Genomic DNA, 18516 nt, shown 5'->3' with positions numbered 1-18516 from the left:
GCAGCCTAGACCGCTAACAATAATTCTATTTTAGGACCCCTGAATAGTCGTAAAAAGTACAATCAGCGTTATGCCTGCAGCGGTGTTTTGGCAGATGAGCAAAGTGCGACGTAAAAAGCTCGTCAGAACACAATCTAAGTTTATCGTACATACCTATACGTATAACTTTATTAAGCATATCGATATCAAACGAATGTTTGCTATCTGTGTAGATTGCAATTGGCCAGAATTAAACCATTCTAAATATATCTCTGAGCTTTAGTCTCTGATCAGGGTGCGTCGGAGACTCGAGAAACTCGCTGGATAATTACTATGAGCTCTCTCGGCGCGGGTAAGATTCATGAAAGAGCTCGAGGAGAGATTCGAAATCGGTCCTAAACGTATCGTCCTACGCTACAAACAGTGAACCAGCAGTATGTGAATCACGATTCGTATGTATATAATGTTGTTACAAAGGGTGAAATCAACCGTTTTGACCCCTGTTTTGATTTAGTAGTAATCATAGATAAAAAACTTATAAAAGTTCTCGTGTGTCATAAAATTAATAAGGTCACCGCGCAACTAACATTATTGTAATAACAGTTCTGTTTCAGACTTTAAACTGTAAACACGCACTGCCATTAAAGCATTTTCCTCATCCGCATTTTGCTGTCTGTTCGCTTCATAAGCTCACGAAGCTGTTCTGTTTATTCTGTAACGCTCAGTTCGTTACAATGTATATAACATGGGTATATACATCTCGGCGTTGAATCGTCTCCTTGTAACTCGACTTACTCTATCTTGTAATTATCCTATTCCCTCTCAAAATCGGATTCGAAATTCGCTTCAACTACGGACAATATTTTGCGCTCACCGAAACATGTTATTAACGAAAACTTCAACGAGCCGAAATATTATATTACCATATACTTATAATTTTTGTAGCGGAATAATTGAATTTTTCTCTTCTATGTTCCTACAACGCTTTGGTTCTTGCGAGTCTGGAAATCCGTCCGTCTAGAGAGGAGGCGGTATTCAGTTTATAAAAACGTTCCGATTACCATCTGAAATTAATATTTAAATTCAGGCAAGATTGTTGTACGAGAAGCAAAAAAAAAATAAATCGTTTTCGGTACCATGAACCATTCTGCTGCTGCATAATACCCTAATTATAATTATCGTATTTTCCATTTTTCAGTTGGGAGCAACGTAAACGAACCACCCGTGCTAGAGGCTGGTGGATATCCTACGGGTCTTCCTCTGTCCGAGGCTACGCCGGTAGGGTCTCAAGTTTTCGTGCTGAAAGGTCACGACCCTGAAAATTCTCCCGTCAAGTATGGTATTCAACTGACGGACAAGTTTTCCGTCGATCCGAAAACGGGGATCATGACACTCGCCAAGCCTTTGGATCGTGAGGTGAGTTTTTAATTACAAATATGCGAGGCACAGACATAGGACGATTTTCAGTGTTGTATAATTGTATGCATATACTATACGCAACATATACATCGTATGTGTATAACTCGTGAAACTTGACGCAGTTGTTCAACCCGAGGCACTATTTTCACAAATGAGAAACTCTAGAATCACCCCGTCAGTAGAAGCAGCCTTCATTAAACTCTAGTACCTACACCAAAGACTCGCGAAAAATTTGAGGTTCAAGGTTTAGTCTCGTCGTATCAGCGACACGTGGTCGGAGGGTTTCAAGAGCGGTGATATAGCTGCGTGGTTCCTTTCCGTTATTAACAAGCCGCTTGAACGTGGAAGCAGACGGGACGATGCCCTTCGTGATGTCAAAGTTTCGAGGAGAATAATTCTACTCTTGCATGCAGAGCGAAACTATCAGTGTGTAGAGGATTGCAGACGTCACCACCTCACTAGCTCTCGCCCTCGGTTTGAGGAAGAAGTTCGTACCTACATGTGATGTATAAGCTGGGTTTTCGCTGACTCCGGAATTTGCGCCACCGAAGCATAATGTAGAACGTAGGCCATTCGCATCGCGGGCTACGCCGTCATATAAGGAAAGAATAAAGAACCGGAGGTGAAATTTGCCCCGAGGATAACGTATGAACCGGAAATAAACTTCGGTTCGATTATGAATGCGTATGTGTGTGTGTGTGTGTGAGAGAGAGAGAGAGAGAGAGAGAGAGAGAGAGAGAGAGAGAGAGAGAGAGAGAGAGAGAGAGAGAGAGAGAGAGAGAGAGAGAGAGAGAGAGAGAGAGAGAGAGAGAGAGAGAGAGAGAGAGAGAGCAAATACCAGAACACGGATTTCCAATATCGATGATTGACGGTCTCCTTTCGTTGCCTAGTATAAATTATCAACGTTCCTGCGCGGTTAAGATGAGAAAAACACCTCCACTCGTCTAACGAGTAAAATTTCGATGAAATAAGACCTCTTCTGTGAACTTTGCGGTCTAACCCTCTTCTTATATTGAAACCTTTATCTCCATTTCACTCTTTTCTTTCGTTCCAACGTAACACCAATCTCGCGATGTGGGTAGGTATCATGTCGATAGCAAATCTAATTATTTCCATTCTTCCTGCGGATCACGAAAGTCGTCACCCTATCTGCCAAGATGGATGTGTTTTTCTTGTAACATACAGTACAGATTTTTGCCGTATTTTATTCATGAGTTTTTCCTTCTTAGTTGATTAAAAATACCAGAAAACATTCGCAAAATCCATTCGATTGAAACCGTAATATATCCAGCTTGTACGCAGTTGATACGCACCTTGTGCGTACCTCCAAGTATGTACAGAGGTATGGTTTACATGGAGATACCGAATCTGACCCTCTTTGAAAAATAACAGGGTACCTGCTACATCTTGGTTTTATACCTACGTACATTAGGGTGTCCCATATTTAGGGTGTTGTATTTTTTAACGTACACCCCCGGAATCTGCAAATAATTTTTAAACAATCGCCTAATTTTTTCAGATTTCTATCTCAATTCTAACCCGTGCCGACAATACGGTCGAGTTTCCCATTTAAAATACACGTGTTTCGGACACATGTTCAGTATGGATTTTATTGTAAAAGTAAAAATGCTGGAAAAACCTGTAACTGCGAGGTTTCTGTGATCATTAGTGCTACTATCTGAGAAAAAATTCACATCATCGTACCAGGCAATCGCGAACGAATTGCACACCCTCGAAACGACGAAAAAGGTACATTTCAACCACTAAAAGCTCGCAATTAGAGGTTTTTTCAGCATTTTTACTCTTAAAATAATATGCATACTGAAATTGTATCCAAAGACGCGTACTTTAAATGGAAAAATTCACCTTGTTGTCAGCACGAGTTACGAGTTGAGGAGAAAATTTGAAAAATAGGCAATTATTTTTGAATTATTTGCATAAATGTAGGTGGTGCGCGTTAAAAAATTCGGCAACATCCTAAATATGGGACATCCTAAGGCACACGTATGGAGAGACGCGGTGCAGACTCACCTTGAAAAGAAGTAAGAATGAAAATTTCAATCATTCCCAAAAACTTGGCATCTCGCAGTAGCTGAAATAATGTATAAATGTAAGTAATAAATTCACTGAGTTTACTGCACAACATAAAACACATTCCCTGTTGGGCAATATGTACATATCCCGCGTATATACATATAATACATATAATAATATACTTTACGTAATACGGGTAAAGCTATATACTATACGTTTGATAAGGGTTCGCGATTGTGAACCATATAAGTATATTGCTATCTTGAATTTATGTTCGATTCGTATGCGCGTTCAATATGATATTACTAAAGCATGCAGCGAATCCGATAAAGGAATAACTTCACGTCATTTCGATATATGATGCAAGTGCGAGCGAAGGTAATAAAGACTGTACGCCGTACGGATAACGCGGATAAAGATTTTTATTTGAAATTTTCTAATCATTTCTCCACGTATTCTCATTATTATTTTCCTTTTTCTTCACCTGCTCTACAGAGACTATCGACGATTCGATTTGACTTGATTTGGTTCGATTTGATCTTCATGCACTGGTAAGCTCGGCAACAAATTCGAATTTCTCTCCTTATTTTTTTCCTGCATGTGTACGCCTTATACAGACCTTTTCACATACAACTATGCCAATCCTTGAGATCGTTCAAGGATTCATCGCTCATGTGTTGGCGTATGTATGTACATGATATAGTGCACACATGATGGATATGATGATATACGAGTATAGCTTGGTCCAATCCGACCGAAAATTCTCGAGTCGGGTTAAACAGAAATATACCAATTTCTGATCTGCCACGGTCACTGCAGGTATTCATATTTGTTAAACATTTTTTATCATCTTGTTGAAGACCCCAATGGCACTTTCTCATCCCCTCAAAACGCAGACAAAGTCGTTTCGTGGCAGTTTCTATTTTCTCGTATTGCCACGCCCTTTCTTACGTCTCGACGAAATAAAACTAGAGAGCGAATGGGCATTGAAAAACCTTGAATACCTACCCACTGAGATCCTCTAGCTTAAGTGCAGATTTGCAGTTACTACGCGCCACTTGAGACTTACGACTCGACATTCAGGCTAAGGTTACTTTCGAATCGTGAGCATATAATCTGCGAATGTGTGTGAATATTATTAGGTGAATGTTTTTTTTCCGTGTCAACCGTGAAGAGTACCCTTAGATACTTGCAAGACCGTGGCCCAGAGGCTTGTCCACAGGACCACGGTGGCGTGAGTTAAGCTTATTACGCGGGACAAAAAACTTGAGAACGGAGCCGCAAAAACTGGCCACCGGTACCCGAGCCGAGTTTACACACGCGCATTATCTACGGTGGCTCAACACGCATCGAAACGATCACGTAGGTATCAGGCGCTAAAGCACAAGACCTATTAGGTTATCTCGCATTTTCAGATGCCACCGCGCCGTGAATAAAGATGTGGGTATTTACATGAGATGAAAATTTATTGGCTCGCCTGAACAAGTCGATAACCTTTGAGCCTCTGCAAAATTTACTCGAATCCCTTCGGATATTCGTTTCTCGTATTTCGGACCTTCCGGAAGTAAGTTTGAATCCACTACGTCCGAAAAACTCGCGTTTTATACGATACGATATTGCGATATTGATACGAGTGGAAAACCATCCGTGATGCTTTGATATTTGTACACAAGGACGCTTCGAGTCTGCAAAATACTCTGTTTTGACGAGGTCGTTACGAACGCGATGCAATTTAGCAGGCGACTTCGTTATATCGCGCAAACTATTAATCATTATAATATAAAACTTATACATCTTCATGGTAAGCAGCGAAAGTTACATCGTTGACGAAAGTTCAACATCGGTCGGATGCTTGCAGGGTTATTGGGTGTAAAAGTTGGCTAAAAAGCACATTTTTCATCTCCCGCGGCTTCTTCTTCTTCTTCTTCATCGCTCTTGCTGCTGCACGCGCGATTTTTCGGAAACTCAACAACTCAAACATCAATTTGGAATTTGTTGCGGAAGCACGTGATCAGAGAATAGAAATCCTCTTCCCTATTTTTTTCCTTCCGAGCAGAATCTGAGGTCGGGCTTAGTAAAAAAAAAAAAAAAACTAGTAATGCAGAATAACACAAAATCAATCGACTCGTCGAATGCTTGACAATTTCTCTCTCTTGACCATTTCCACATCAGTATTTTGCTGTATACATTATCGTACTTGATGTATTTGCAAAAACAAATCGCCGACTTTCTACCTCCACCTCTTTAACTAATATGGTAATCACAGTAATCAGTGCATTCTAGTTTACCTAACTTGTTACACGTTTTATTTCGAATAACGCTGGATATTGAATTCCATCATATATTTATATTGATCGTTACTTTTATTGTCGATATATGCACGTACCTGACTGTAACCTTCGTAAAGTTTTTTTTTCCAATTATTTTCCTGTACTGTAACAATATATCGAGCTTTTTTACGAAACGTAAAACAATATTACCCTGTCGTAGACCAAAGCATGGTTTTTTTTTGTTATGCAGTAAAATGGAGAAGAGACAAAAAAAAAACATACGATAGCCATGGTATTTTAATGCATCACTTTCATTCCATCCCCACAGATAATATCTGTAGATAAAAATTAGGGTAAGTTGGGATCGTACAGTGAAGGTGAGGAAACTGAAGAGCTATGCGTAATAACATATGTGTCATTTGTACGTGGTTACATCACACGGTTTGTTAAAAAACACTTGGCGGTCCTGTTCCCATCGTTTCCTTCCGATACGTGTAAAAGTTACCGCGCTGTTTCTGCGTTTTTTATTTTTACTTGTGTGCAGGAGCGAGAAGGAAAGCAAGTTGAACCGTATGGTGTGCTTCCTTATAGTGGATGGCGTGTAGCTAACTGTAGATGGAAGGCTGAGAAGACAGGGAGAGAGTTAAGCATTGTGCTTTGTGAGGCCGCCATCTGCGGCGGACAGGAAGTCGAAGGATAAAAGCGAATTATCTGAAAAGCGGAAAGAAAAGAGAATCGCGTTGCGTGATACCCTCCGAAGCTGGTTCCCTGCGGAGACGTTATTACCGGCCCCTGTATAGCCGCGCGCATAAGAACTAGAACTTATAAATGGCGTTTGGACGGGTAAAATTTTTGAGAAGTATTTGCGAGTAAAAGCGATCATGCATTATACAGCAACCGCGCCTGCCAACCGTTGATAATTAATTATTTAAAAATCGGCTTTTTCGACTCCTCCGCAAAATCTGGAAGCTTGAATATTATTTACTTCCCTGTTGCGACCAAATTCCTACCCTCGTGATACGCAACGTCGAAACATTGTTACGTGTCTTAATAGTTATTATTTAAGTGACTTTGCGAACCAAGCTCCAGAGTAAAAAAAATCGATGTCGGAAATAAAAGCAAAGATTTTATTACCCATTATGCTTCACTCTGTGTCTTTTATTATACCAGTTCCACCTTAGAAAAAAAAACTTTCACATAAAAACGTGTAACCTGGAACCGTAAAGTCGTAAAACCATTACTCGCGACGTGCCTTCTATTTTTTGATGTTTTTTTTTCTTGTCCAAACTGAACGCGTTCGTCGATTCGTCGTAATTATATAACGTAAGCTAATTCGAAGATATATTGTGACGCATCAAACTCAGGGTAGTTAGTCACAATTTGCTGATTCGTACGGTAGTAACACAATCACGTTTAAAACTGTGTCCGTATGCTACGATCCAAAATCAAGAAAAATGGATAAATTGACATCGTCAATGATTTGTTACTGCATAAGGCCTTTGAGAATTTCTCCGACAACCACCCAGCACCGCTATTATAAAATTGTCTCAAGTTTTGCCAACGTGGTGTAGGTATGTAAAAATGTTTCAATGGTTTTTCTCCCGCCTCAGCTTAGAGTTATAGCTCCGTCTTGGAAAGTATAATTGAGAGAGGCATCAGCTGGGTGAGGTCGCGCAGTTGGCCGTAGATTTAACGAAGATTACTCTAATGATGATTCCCTTACAAAAGACACTTCTATCTCGTCCTTGACAATACGACGCTAACGAGTCACTTCGCTCGAAGCGGCGAACGGACTGAGAGAAACCTGCCCAATGGTAATGCACCTCAAATTGAATGCTGTAAGACCGATGTGCTATCCTCTCAACAGTAACTAGCGGTGACAGTTTCATTCAAGCTGATTGCGGGTCTTCTCAAATAAATTTTATAAGCTGTGTATACGCGGATTTCTGAATTGGAACGTCAGTTCTATTGCCAATCTCGCTAATGGCTTATCAGCACGCAATTGTTGATCACGAATCCACGCAATGTTTCGACATGAAAATAAAAAAACAGTGGTACTTAGTCAAAATTCAGAATTTATTGCCTCGCCGTTTCGTCAAATCATTTTCCTTCTGCCCATTGACATGCAATGCGTAAATAAATGATTGGACAACACATTGTATTTGTTCTGTTGCCTTGTCGTGAATTTACTCACGCAACCGCGATGGTTTCATAATCGATTTACATCTCTGTCTTCGTTTTACGATAGTTCGTCCCATCCCTGGTATATGAACAGTTTATTTCGCACTTAAGGATTTTATGACAATTGAAACATCGTTTTCTACATCGTCATCCATATCTAAATCAAATAGAATCCAACCTATGATCTGCTTCGACGTGATTTTTGTTTTTACTGTCATCTTGCCGGGTCTCGGATGCAATTGCTGTTACAATTGCGGATATACGAGAGTGAAGAAAGACCAACAAGCAGATTTAGTCGAAGAAATCCAGCCACGTAATTTAGGAAAAGTGAAGGATTCTTTTCAGTTTATAAATGTCGTATTCGGATAGTTGACGTTTGTTAGTCAGGAAATATGTTTCACTCGTGTCACCACGAATCAATCGAAGAGACACCCGGAGGGTGGTGGAAACGGTGAAAAGATGAATTAGGAACTATATCTTTGGAATCCTGACATATTTATTTTATTGATAACTTCTAGCTAGCTCAATTTCTTTAGCCTAAGATCAGAAGCAGGACTTGTAGCATCTAATTTCTAACCTTCAGTGTAAGCATAGTTTGCAAATCTAGTGGTCAGACACTCTCTAGAACTAAGTGAAGCTAAAATTCGTTGTAAATCAGTTTACACGGAAGGGAAACTCTAGACCGAACTAAAGTCGTTATAACAGTTTACTAAGCATAGATACCATTCATGAAAGCCCTAGCTCTCTGAAAAGAAAGTCGCGCTCCGAGATCTGCAGCGTCCGGCTAAGCGAATGTCGCGTCGTACGCGAAAGTTCTTACTTGAGATCGAATCTGCTAAAGTTTGTGAAATAGATAAGAGGGAGGATGGCTGCAGGGTATGAGTAGGACGTGTATTCGTCGATGTTTACACATCGCCAATACTTATATGCACATATATGCACACGCTCGCTCTTCCTCGTGAATGCGATAAAGTTTATCGATTCGTCTTGCGAACTATTATACTTATGAATAGAATTGAACAGCTTTCAAGCTGACTAGGAATTAGCCATCAAAATTTCCTCTTATCGTACAGTAGCTACGTCTTTTCTTGAGAGCTAGATTCCAACGTATAACATGAGATTTATACAATAAACTTACGAATATTACGAAAACTGGATTACTTTGCTGAAAAATGGTCATTTTTTCACTTATAGCAATGATTAACCGAAATGTCGACTAAAACGAGTTGAGAAAATTTGAACTTCTGTTCATATCGCTGTATTTTTTTTTCCAGTTTACTGAAAAATTTAAGTACGAAATTACCGAAACGCCTAATTCTACCACTGACGACGAGTAACACTTCACGGTTCGAGCTTATTTTGATATCGCTCTTCGAACCGAAAAATTTTCCCACCGTAGAAATGATGCCAAATTTAATACACGCGGTATGAATGTGTTTACGGATACCCTCAGAGTCTTTTGATCCTGAAGAGTGGCTGTATTGCAGCATCAGCAAAATTAATTAGATTTCTTCTTGGGATTTCTCTTTGAACCAACATTAATACTGGACGGTATTATTTTTCTTACGCGTAACAAGGCGAAGTCCGGATCTGACGTTCGTTTGTTCGCTACTTGGAGCAAAATAGCGGGCTTCTCTTCCCCGGAAGCGGAAGTCCAAAAGAGAACGGATACGGGGTTACGCGAAATGGCGCCGGGGTACGTAAAGCGCGATGGGCAGACAGACGGACGTGAATTGTGCGCTCGGTGGCACGCGGGGAATTTCGGAGTCAGGAGTTCCCTCGTCGCATTCGGCCCTCTTATTCCTTCCTGCAACGTACCTATTCCATGCTGTTTCTCACTGTTATATAAAGCCAAACCGCAGACGCCCAGTCCGTTTCACTGTAGCCGCGTTCGTTTCATTACTTCGTGGTTCAAGACATAATTACGAGAAATGCCTCTGCAGTTGTTCGAATGTGTATATTGCAGCACCCTTCACTTCCAAATGTACCTGTTATCTTTGTCATGGACGCATCCGCGTGCAGTCGTGTAAATTTACTTTAAACAAACGACAGAGAGAAACAATTAGCCGACGACACGTGCAGGACAAATCTTCTCAAGATGCATGTAAAAATATCCTCTGGTATACAGAATTCTCGTTAATCTAAGATGTACAAGGCGAACGAATCTTACAATATTCCTTGACAGTTATCGCCACTAGAATCGTGAAAGAGCTTTACACAACCGGTACACTGTGATGATTTGAGTATTTTTTTTTTTTTTATTCAAAAAACTGCATTCCATGTAGCATTTCACACATTGTCCATGCACCTCGTACACAGGTCAGGTACGACTTTTGTGAAGTTCACCACGCAAGGTGATGAAATTTGCTAGTGTCTACTGTCGGAAAGACTTGAACTGCTTCTGCCCCCTGAAAACCACTGTTCTAGATGAGAAACAATATGTGCGTATTATGGGACGAGTGTACGCGTACATTTTCATCAATGTACGAGTAGGCCATAAGACGGTAAAAAAGCTGAATGAAATCGTTACGGCTAGATACTTACGTGTAATATATTTCACTGTGTTTCGTCGCATCTTAGCGACTTGACTTTATTTAGTTGAGTGTATATGCACGTAACGGTACATGTATATAAAGATATGGTATTAGAGAAAGTTTACCGAAGATTCGAATGCTTGGAATTGAAATGCCGATGGAACCTCTCGGGAATATCCTCGCGCGAAAAACCGATGAACGAAAAACAGTGAACCGTGAACCGTGCGAGCCTTGAATGGGTTTTCCGCAAATTTGGCGGAAAAGTTTTCGCACGAGAACGCAACGAAACTGCGTTTACGCGTCTTACGAATTGTCGCGTATCTCCTCCGGTATAATTGACGAGCATCTCCATATGCGGTGTGACACAATATAGCGTGGGTCGATAATTAATTGTTGGCGGAGGCAAGATTTAATACTCGGTGCAACGTCGACGTATCTTGTGCAGAATGCCTCTCTCCTTTTTCCTCTTTACCATCCTCTATTCTTGGAAAATCTAACGAATATAATTTATCAGGAAGAAAATATGATCCGATTACGCAATGACGTGCATCCTGCGCAAGGAGCGAAGAGATAAGTGGATTTCATCGGCAAAACATGTTTACCACGCCCCCATTTTCGCATGCGGGAACGAGATAGATTCAATTTTCTCGACTGAATATTCTCCGGCCAGCAACCCCTTTTCGCGACGTGTTTAATTGAGTGTTACCTGCATACAGACGTGCACGCACACACACAGCTTTACCCCTGAAACGTGGCAACCTTTCAGAACCGCGCATGATATTGTCAAATGGATAATAATTCATTTCACAGACAACACGGTACACACGTACGTCATGTATTCGCATTTATCTTCCGCAGTCGAAGCAATGATTTATCGTGATTGTTGTCATTATACATGTAGGTATAATAGTTGCTTGCAAAGCCCCGCGGAAAAGGTATAAATAAAAAATTTCATTCCGAGGATGAAAAGCGTGTGCGGCGAGAAGCGGCCGCCATCCATTAGCTCGTCATTGCAGCTCTTCGTCGACGGGACGTGTTTCGAGTAACAAATAATTGCGAATGATTAATTAGAAACAAGAGTGGGCACTTTGTTTTGAATTGCGCTCCAATGCAATGGCAGGACCTGCTTCCCTACTCATTCTCTCTCTCTCTCGCTCTCTCTTTCTCTCGAGACAACACAAAATTAATGAATTAGCCGCTGGCCGGCAGCCATGAGTGACCTAGATTCGGTTTCCGAGGTACGAAAAAATTCAGGCCTGACTCACCCCAACCAAAATAATAACGGTGTTTTCAAGATGACAATTTCCTTCCAACTGGCGTGAAATTCTTTGTTTCAACGGATTTTCAAAAATAAAACATAAAGCCAAATTGTTCTCGCTCTACCGCCGACATCCACCGCCATGTGTCGCCGCCAACGCTTGTTGATGAAATTCCCCATATGCCGCATATAAATACGGTGAAAAGTGAATTTTTTAGTCGATATCTCGACGAACAAAAAAGAGCGTAAGTCGATTTAGTCCCCTTTTCCATCCATCCGATCCCTCCGTCGCAAACAAATAGGTTGGTAGACAGGGAGAGGATGCGGGACGAATATCTTGAGGAAGAAACTGACGTGTGCTCGAACTGCTGAGATAGAATCCTCGGTACGTTTTACATTGGCGTTGTATGTACAGGCCGACCTGCCAACTCTCATTGTCTACACTCAACTCCGTCCAAAGTCAGGGACATAAAAATTGTAAGACTCGGTACGGCATTGTCACGATGAGTAGGGTTTCGCCTACTGATGATAAGATGAATAATTAATCACTGTGCTACCTCCACCAGTTTCCAAGCTCTGATTTTGCGATATGCATCGATGTATACATATGATATATAGGTATGTGTGCGTATATCTAATAGGTGTTCGGCCCGAGTTTCGTCTATTTCAACTTTGTTTTTCCCCGACCATCTCGTAGAAAATACGCATACGACTGAGAAGAACGGCTGAATAAGCGACATCTTTATGTGTTTGTTCGCGCATCGAATGGATTCGAGATGAATGTCTTTTTCATTCTTCTGTTTCCTTTTTCTTTTCTCTCTTTTTCCCTCTGTGGTTTTTCTTTCTTTCCCTCTTTTTTAAAGTGTGCCTTTCGTTTTGCTCGTTTTCTTCACTGTTTTCTTTCTTCGAAGCCTGTGAATTGATTCGCTGGCTAGACGTTTGCATGAACCACATTCAATAATATATATATATACATATACGTCTGTGTTTACACACTTAGTACTTTTGCTGAAATAAACTTCTGTAGTTTTAGAATATTTATTTTTCTCATATATGTACAGAAACATGCAGCCACGACGTACATTTTACTAAGAAAATTGAGCAGTCATCTTCACTGTATTTACAGTTCCTGTGTAGCTACGATTAATTAGACATTTTTCTTTTCCAATATACCACAGTCGGTCAAACTTTTGGTAGAAGAACTTTCATTTGAAACTTTTTCTCGACCCTTCACGTTTCAAGAGTTATTTACCCACAAAGACCGCGTCGGAAACACTCACAGAAAAAGAAGAAAAAAAATAAAAAATACTTCATAGGTTCGCCAGAGTAAAGGTCTAGCGGAGAAAAGTTTCGTCGGAATCAGCAAAGAAACGAGTTAGCAACATCTCCACTCGAATCTCGGACTGTATATCCGAAAAGAAATGTCAAAGGTTATTGACACAGACGCCTAAATAATAAAACACCGCGACAAATCACGTAGAAAATATTTCAGTCGGTATAATATATTTACATAATGCCTAGAACAATCACGAATCTGGCAACGAAAAAGATCAAAAGTACGAAATGTTCCAACCCCCCAACGTATTATCCATGCTAATACAACTTTCCGCGAGGTATGAAACTGTGATGTCTGGAATGAACCTGGCGAAACATTGTCGCTATTTCTCCTACAGAGATCCGGTGCTTCCGCAATAAACGAAGTTGCAGACTGTGGATTATACTCATGAGGTTAGCCAGAGAATTAGGGGCAACAGCGCTGGCAGCACCGGGTACCGTTGTATATAACATACCTCTTACCTTCTTTTGTGTAAAATTTAGAATTTCCTCTGGCAAACCGCAACGTCGTCGGTCTGATTACGGCGCAAATGAGATCGCCAAATAACGCGTACCGCGCAAAGCTTTGGGAGAAAAAATCCCGAGAACGACGTCGAAAAGAAACATATTCAAACTTTCTGCTAGAATTATTCTCATATCGAAGCGAATGTGAACAACTAAAATATGAATTAACGGTGACTGGGTTCGATGCTTATTTTAAAACCGCATCATATATGGAAATTCATCGAGATAGAGCCGAAAATGTGGGGACAACACACGTCTCTGAAAATTTCAGCCTGCGGACGAAAAAAGAAGGCGTAGACTGGATTAATATTAAATCTCTGTGGTTACCGGAAGAATTAAGAATGACAACCGTCAGTTCTTTTGTTCAAACTTCTGTGTCTTCTCTGACGGCGGTGGGGAATAAGATGTCAGTTTGATATCTGCGAAAATGAGAACACCTTCTGAAGGGGCTTAGAAGAATTGTGAAAATATTTGTCGCACTTATTCTGCAGGATGAGAGACATGCTTTTTACACGTCCCTCTTTTCCCTTTTTGGCGACGGGTGATCCGCGAGGAATGTTCACCGGACCAGCTAATCTAATACCAAAGTAATTCAGGTATAATTTTGTCACATTGGAAGAGGTTCTGTAGGCGAAAACGATCTTCATCTTTTTGAATAGCTTTCCCGCTATTCTTACCCTCGTATTTCTGCTTGAGATCTTATGCAATTCCTTCTTATTTTGACTTACAATTATGAGCAAAGCTTATCCTTCAACCCCGTATCGACCACCGTTACATTTTCAGTTTCCCGACACTACATTGATCCTGAGACAAATATAGTAACGTTAATGCAGACCGTGTATAGCACAAGCTTTTAATTCTGGTGATAAAAACTAAAAATTAGTAACATTTAACTTTCAACATCAATGCCGTTTACAAGAAATTAAATCACGAGTAGACTTTTACGATATTTACGATACGAAAGCATCGCGTCTGTTTTAAATCCGTATGATATTTATCAACATGTATAGGGCAAAGAGTATTGCAAATCGAAAACGACACGCAGGCGAATAACTCAACCGGGAAAAACTTATTTACCAATGCTATTCAGGATTTAAGGGTAAATTAACTCACTATTGACTTTATTTGTGTATCCGTGAACGGAAATGTCGAACGCAATGTAGAAATTGGCAAATCAAAACTGAGTTGTGTACATTTGCTTTAAAAATAATTTCCTGTTTCTATTTTAACGTCAATAATAAATACACTGAACAATGCTTTAGAAAAGTGACTTATACCTGACTGCACAAAACTTGATTAAATGTTAACAGAGTCAATAAAAATAATACACCTCGCGTGCCTCTGACGTGAGTCTAACTATTCCAGTCGGAAGCATGGAGTTTTCAGTAAGTAAACAGCAATTCTTTCACCGTATATGAACAATACAGAAGAATATAACCAGTGTATTTTCACGTGTACATGCAGCCGGTGTGTAGATTGATAAGCAATGTACATTTTTCTTAACTTGCCTTGGAGAAAAAATTATATTCGTAACATTCGCGGTCTGCTAAAAATAATTTAGAGTTATTTTTTCCCTTTTTTTTTCTAAAATAAGGGCTGATCCCTCTTCTCGTATCGAAAGAAAATATTCAAAGGCCGGGGAACGGGTACAAGAAAAACATCGAATTTTCTTCGAATACGGTGAACGAGAATGTATTTTACATATATACGTATATCTGCGTTGCGGGTGAAAAAAGGGGTGACCATGCAAAGCCCAATAGGTATAACCTATGATTCCAATAAAAAAAAAAGCATAAAAAGAAACGGTCTCGGTCAAATTGCTCTGTTGACACGAGACCAGGGAGAAACTTGTCGAGATCTTGAAAGTGTCGGGAAATTTTCGTATGCAAATGTGGAATGGCAAGGGGATAACCGATGTCTCGCCACATCTCGTGCCCTACGAAAGAACGAATCCTGATGCTAGTTTTATCATACGATCGAAACAGAACTGATAAAACAATGATGATCGGCTCATTGACCATTACCCTCTGTAATTGCAATTATTCTCAGAGCATCACGATTGACATGTTCCGATAGTTCGTCCTTCAAACTCTTGATCAACTGTACAAACGTCTGTCTTTGTTTCAGGAAAATGACACGGTACGGTTCAGAGTCACGCTGGAAGACGAAGTACCCGAGGGCCAACAACCGAACATAGTCGGCGTTGATGCGTACGTGATTGTCCTGGATGAGAATGACAATCCACCTCGTTTCCTGAACGTCCCCTACGAGGCAGTGGCTGCCGAGGACACCCCTCCAGGATCCACCATTCTCCCGGGTATCCGGATCACCGATCCTGACTTACTGGGAGACAACATTGAGCTGTCATGCATACCCCAGCCACAAGTGAGACGCAAGAAAAATTTCATGTTTGATAGATTAAAATTGGAAGATAACGATCCTTCCAAGATCAAAGGACGGCCGAACCTTTTCAGAAGGATATTAGTGACAAGTGCAGATTTTTGAAGAAATGAGAAATTACAGACCGGGTTGAATTACTTTTTATCCGACGAGCGGATGTCTGCAAAAATTGACTCTACTCCGGCCTGTTATGCGCTCTCGCCGTGTAATGAGAAACATTTCAACTCGAGTACATGTTGACAAACAGCGGATGACTTCCGTTTAATCAGGATTTACAGTGGATCAGAGTTACACGCCGCACACGCACTGCCGTGAACATATACATTTTGTAAACTCAATTTACAGTTAATCTCGACAGCTCCACCGAAGTTGCGGAACTGCGTGTATACGTCCTAGTGACATATGGTTCGTTATACGCAACCAGACGCGTTATTGTTATATTGCACGGTATTAAAACGGCACACCCCAATACATTATCAGGGTATCGTACATACTCGCACTCGGTACACCTGACAAACGTATGGGCCAAAACTACGCAGATGTATTAATCTACGACCGCGTGTGTGCCTAATACACGTATATGTATATTATAATAGCGATATGGAACACGTATTGCACGTACGTAGATCATGCATATAGTTATCTCGATAAATTTCTCTTGACTACGAAATAGCCGATAAAATTGTGAAACCTTTTGTCTAATGGGAAAAGCTGCAGGTTTATCGCGGTAAACTTTACGCGTGCCGTTTATATCGTGGACCCATCCAATATATACATACCTATACGATGCAGGGTCATTAAACGTAACTAATGCGACTTCACCGCGTTCCTGCATATTTTCTTCTTTCTGTGCACGATCTCGCCCTGTAGGCACTGGTCCTGGCAATCCTCGAATCGGGATCCCACTCCGATTTAATCCGTTCAATTCATTTTCCAAGGATTTAACCCCGCGCTGCATGAGAGTTTAATCCAGGCAATTCGGAGACCTTCGAAATGACTAATCTAGTCAGCCAGAATCGGGATCTCACCTGCGGACGCATATCTCGGGATCATTTGTATGCCGCGGACCCTGCAAGGTTGGAATTCAGGGGATTTATATCCTACGAAATAATTAATTTGGGACGAGGAGCGGGAGGCGAGGCGGAAAAGGGGGAGATATACTCATAAACGAAAGAAAAATGTTTGCCGCGGATGAAGCGTGGCGATGGTCGGGAAGATACTTCTCACTCGACTCGATTCCGACTTCGATCAAGCGAAGCCCAACTGCAGATTAATTGCCCGCCGCGAACCCATATTGTACCCGATACCTGAGGTCTTCATTTCCCTGGGGAGATTTTTATTCCCATTACAAACAAAAGCCGGCCTTGGCCACCCATCTATCCAACCAACCGTCCATAAGCTCGCTCGCCCACTTCCTGCTGGGTTTCCTTATCGCCCCGCCTTCCGCCTTCCGGTAGCTTCATCTCGCCGTATTCTTTTCCCTGCATGTGCGGTTGGCCTCCCCTCTAATTTTTTTCTCTTACGTTTTATGTATACACACATAGGAAGATTTTCTCGCTGTGAGAGTGGCGCTAACAATGAGCCGCGTGAACCAGATACCAACTCCTGCAATACGTCATCCACGAGCGGTTGGCCTTTTTACGGTGAAAAACTCACCGACCTTTTAGTCCTTTATCTCCCTCTCTTTCGCCTACGTGTAATTACGTAATTGAAGGCCCTTTTGTTTTCTAGCAAAGGATGCAGAAAAGAAAAGTCGAGGGAAATAAAAAAGAAAAATGTATATTACGGGTATAAAATTTGTGGGTCGTAGTATTGTTTCGCCTATGGAGCTGCAATGTCAGTCGTAAGTTGAAATTAAGCACGTCTGCGTTGAGTAGAACCGAGTGTTTTATACCCACCGGTTAAGAGACCTGGTGAGGTGGTTAAATCGGGTCGAGCTTCGCGTGAAGTGGCCTTAACTGTTTGACGCAGATTGTAAGGTTCTGTAGGAGGACTCGGTTCCCTGCTTCGGCGATGTTGTGTGCCAGTTGGAGAAACGTATAAAGAATAAAAGTTCTACTCTCGACAGGCAGATAAGGGAGAAATATTGCCGAGTAACTTTAATAGAATACAACGATATATCAGGTGGGACACCCTCCAGGCCCGAGAAATACTTACCGAAGTACATACCAACCTACTTTTAGGGAGGACTAAACGGTATTCTTGTTACACTGAATAACCGCTGAATACCTACTTTGCGCGACAAATTTGATAGCAACGAAAACTTTCTGCATGCTAAACTGCCGCACTTTTTACCGCAATATTCGGTATATGTAACGATAATTCAACGCTCTTCAAATTAAGAATACTTTTCTCTACAATTACAAAGATGTGTATAGCGAAAATACTCTAAAAATCGCAGTAAAAAAATAGTTGTAAATTTTTAACGTGGACGTAACGAAACAGTTTTCTACAAAGTTACTATTACGAATCCCTGGAATTGCTAAAAATGCAGTGAAACGTCTATTATTTGCAGCGCAATTAATGTGAAGCATATAATGCAAACTTACAAACTAATCATAAAGGTGCAGAATGGTTGTTTTGTTAACGTTTTATTATTTCG

General features: G+C 40.9%; 1 protein-coding gene across 1 annotated transcript in view; it reads left to right on the top strand.

Annotated features, from left to right (window-relative positions):
• LOC107220619 (cadherin-87A) overlaps positions 1–18516 on the top strand; it is a 164068-nt gene that overhangs the window by 134716 nt on the left and 10836 nt on the right. The window contains exons 4-5 of the mRNA XM_015659287.2: positions 1178–1395; positions 15642–15899. Of these exons, the coding sequence (XP_015514773.1) occupies positions 1178–1395; positions 15642–15899 (476 nt within the window). The remainder of the gene's footprint in view (positions 1–1177; positions 1396–15641; positions 15900–18516) is intronic.

The sequence above is a fragment of the Neodiprion lecontei genome, chromosome 3, assembly GCF_021901455.1.
Source record: "Neodiprion lecontei isolate iyNeoLeco1 chromosome 3, iyNeoLeco1.1, whole genome shotgun sequence".
In the NCBI taxonomy this organism is placed as follows: domain Eukaryota; kingdom Metazoa; phylum Arthropoda; class Insecta; order Hymenoptera; family Diprionidae; genus Neodiprion; species Neodiprion lecontei.
The sequence above is the reverse complement of the archived record's forward strand: the minus strand, read 5'-3'. Positions and strand labels throughout refer to the sequence as shown.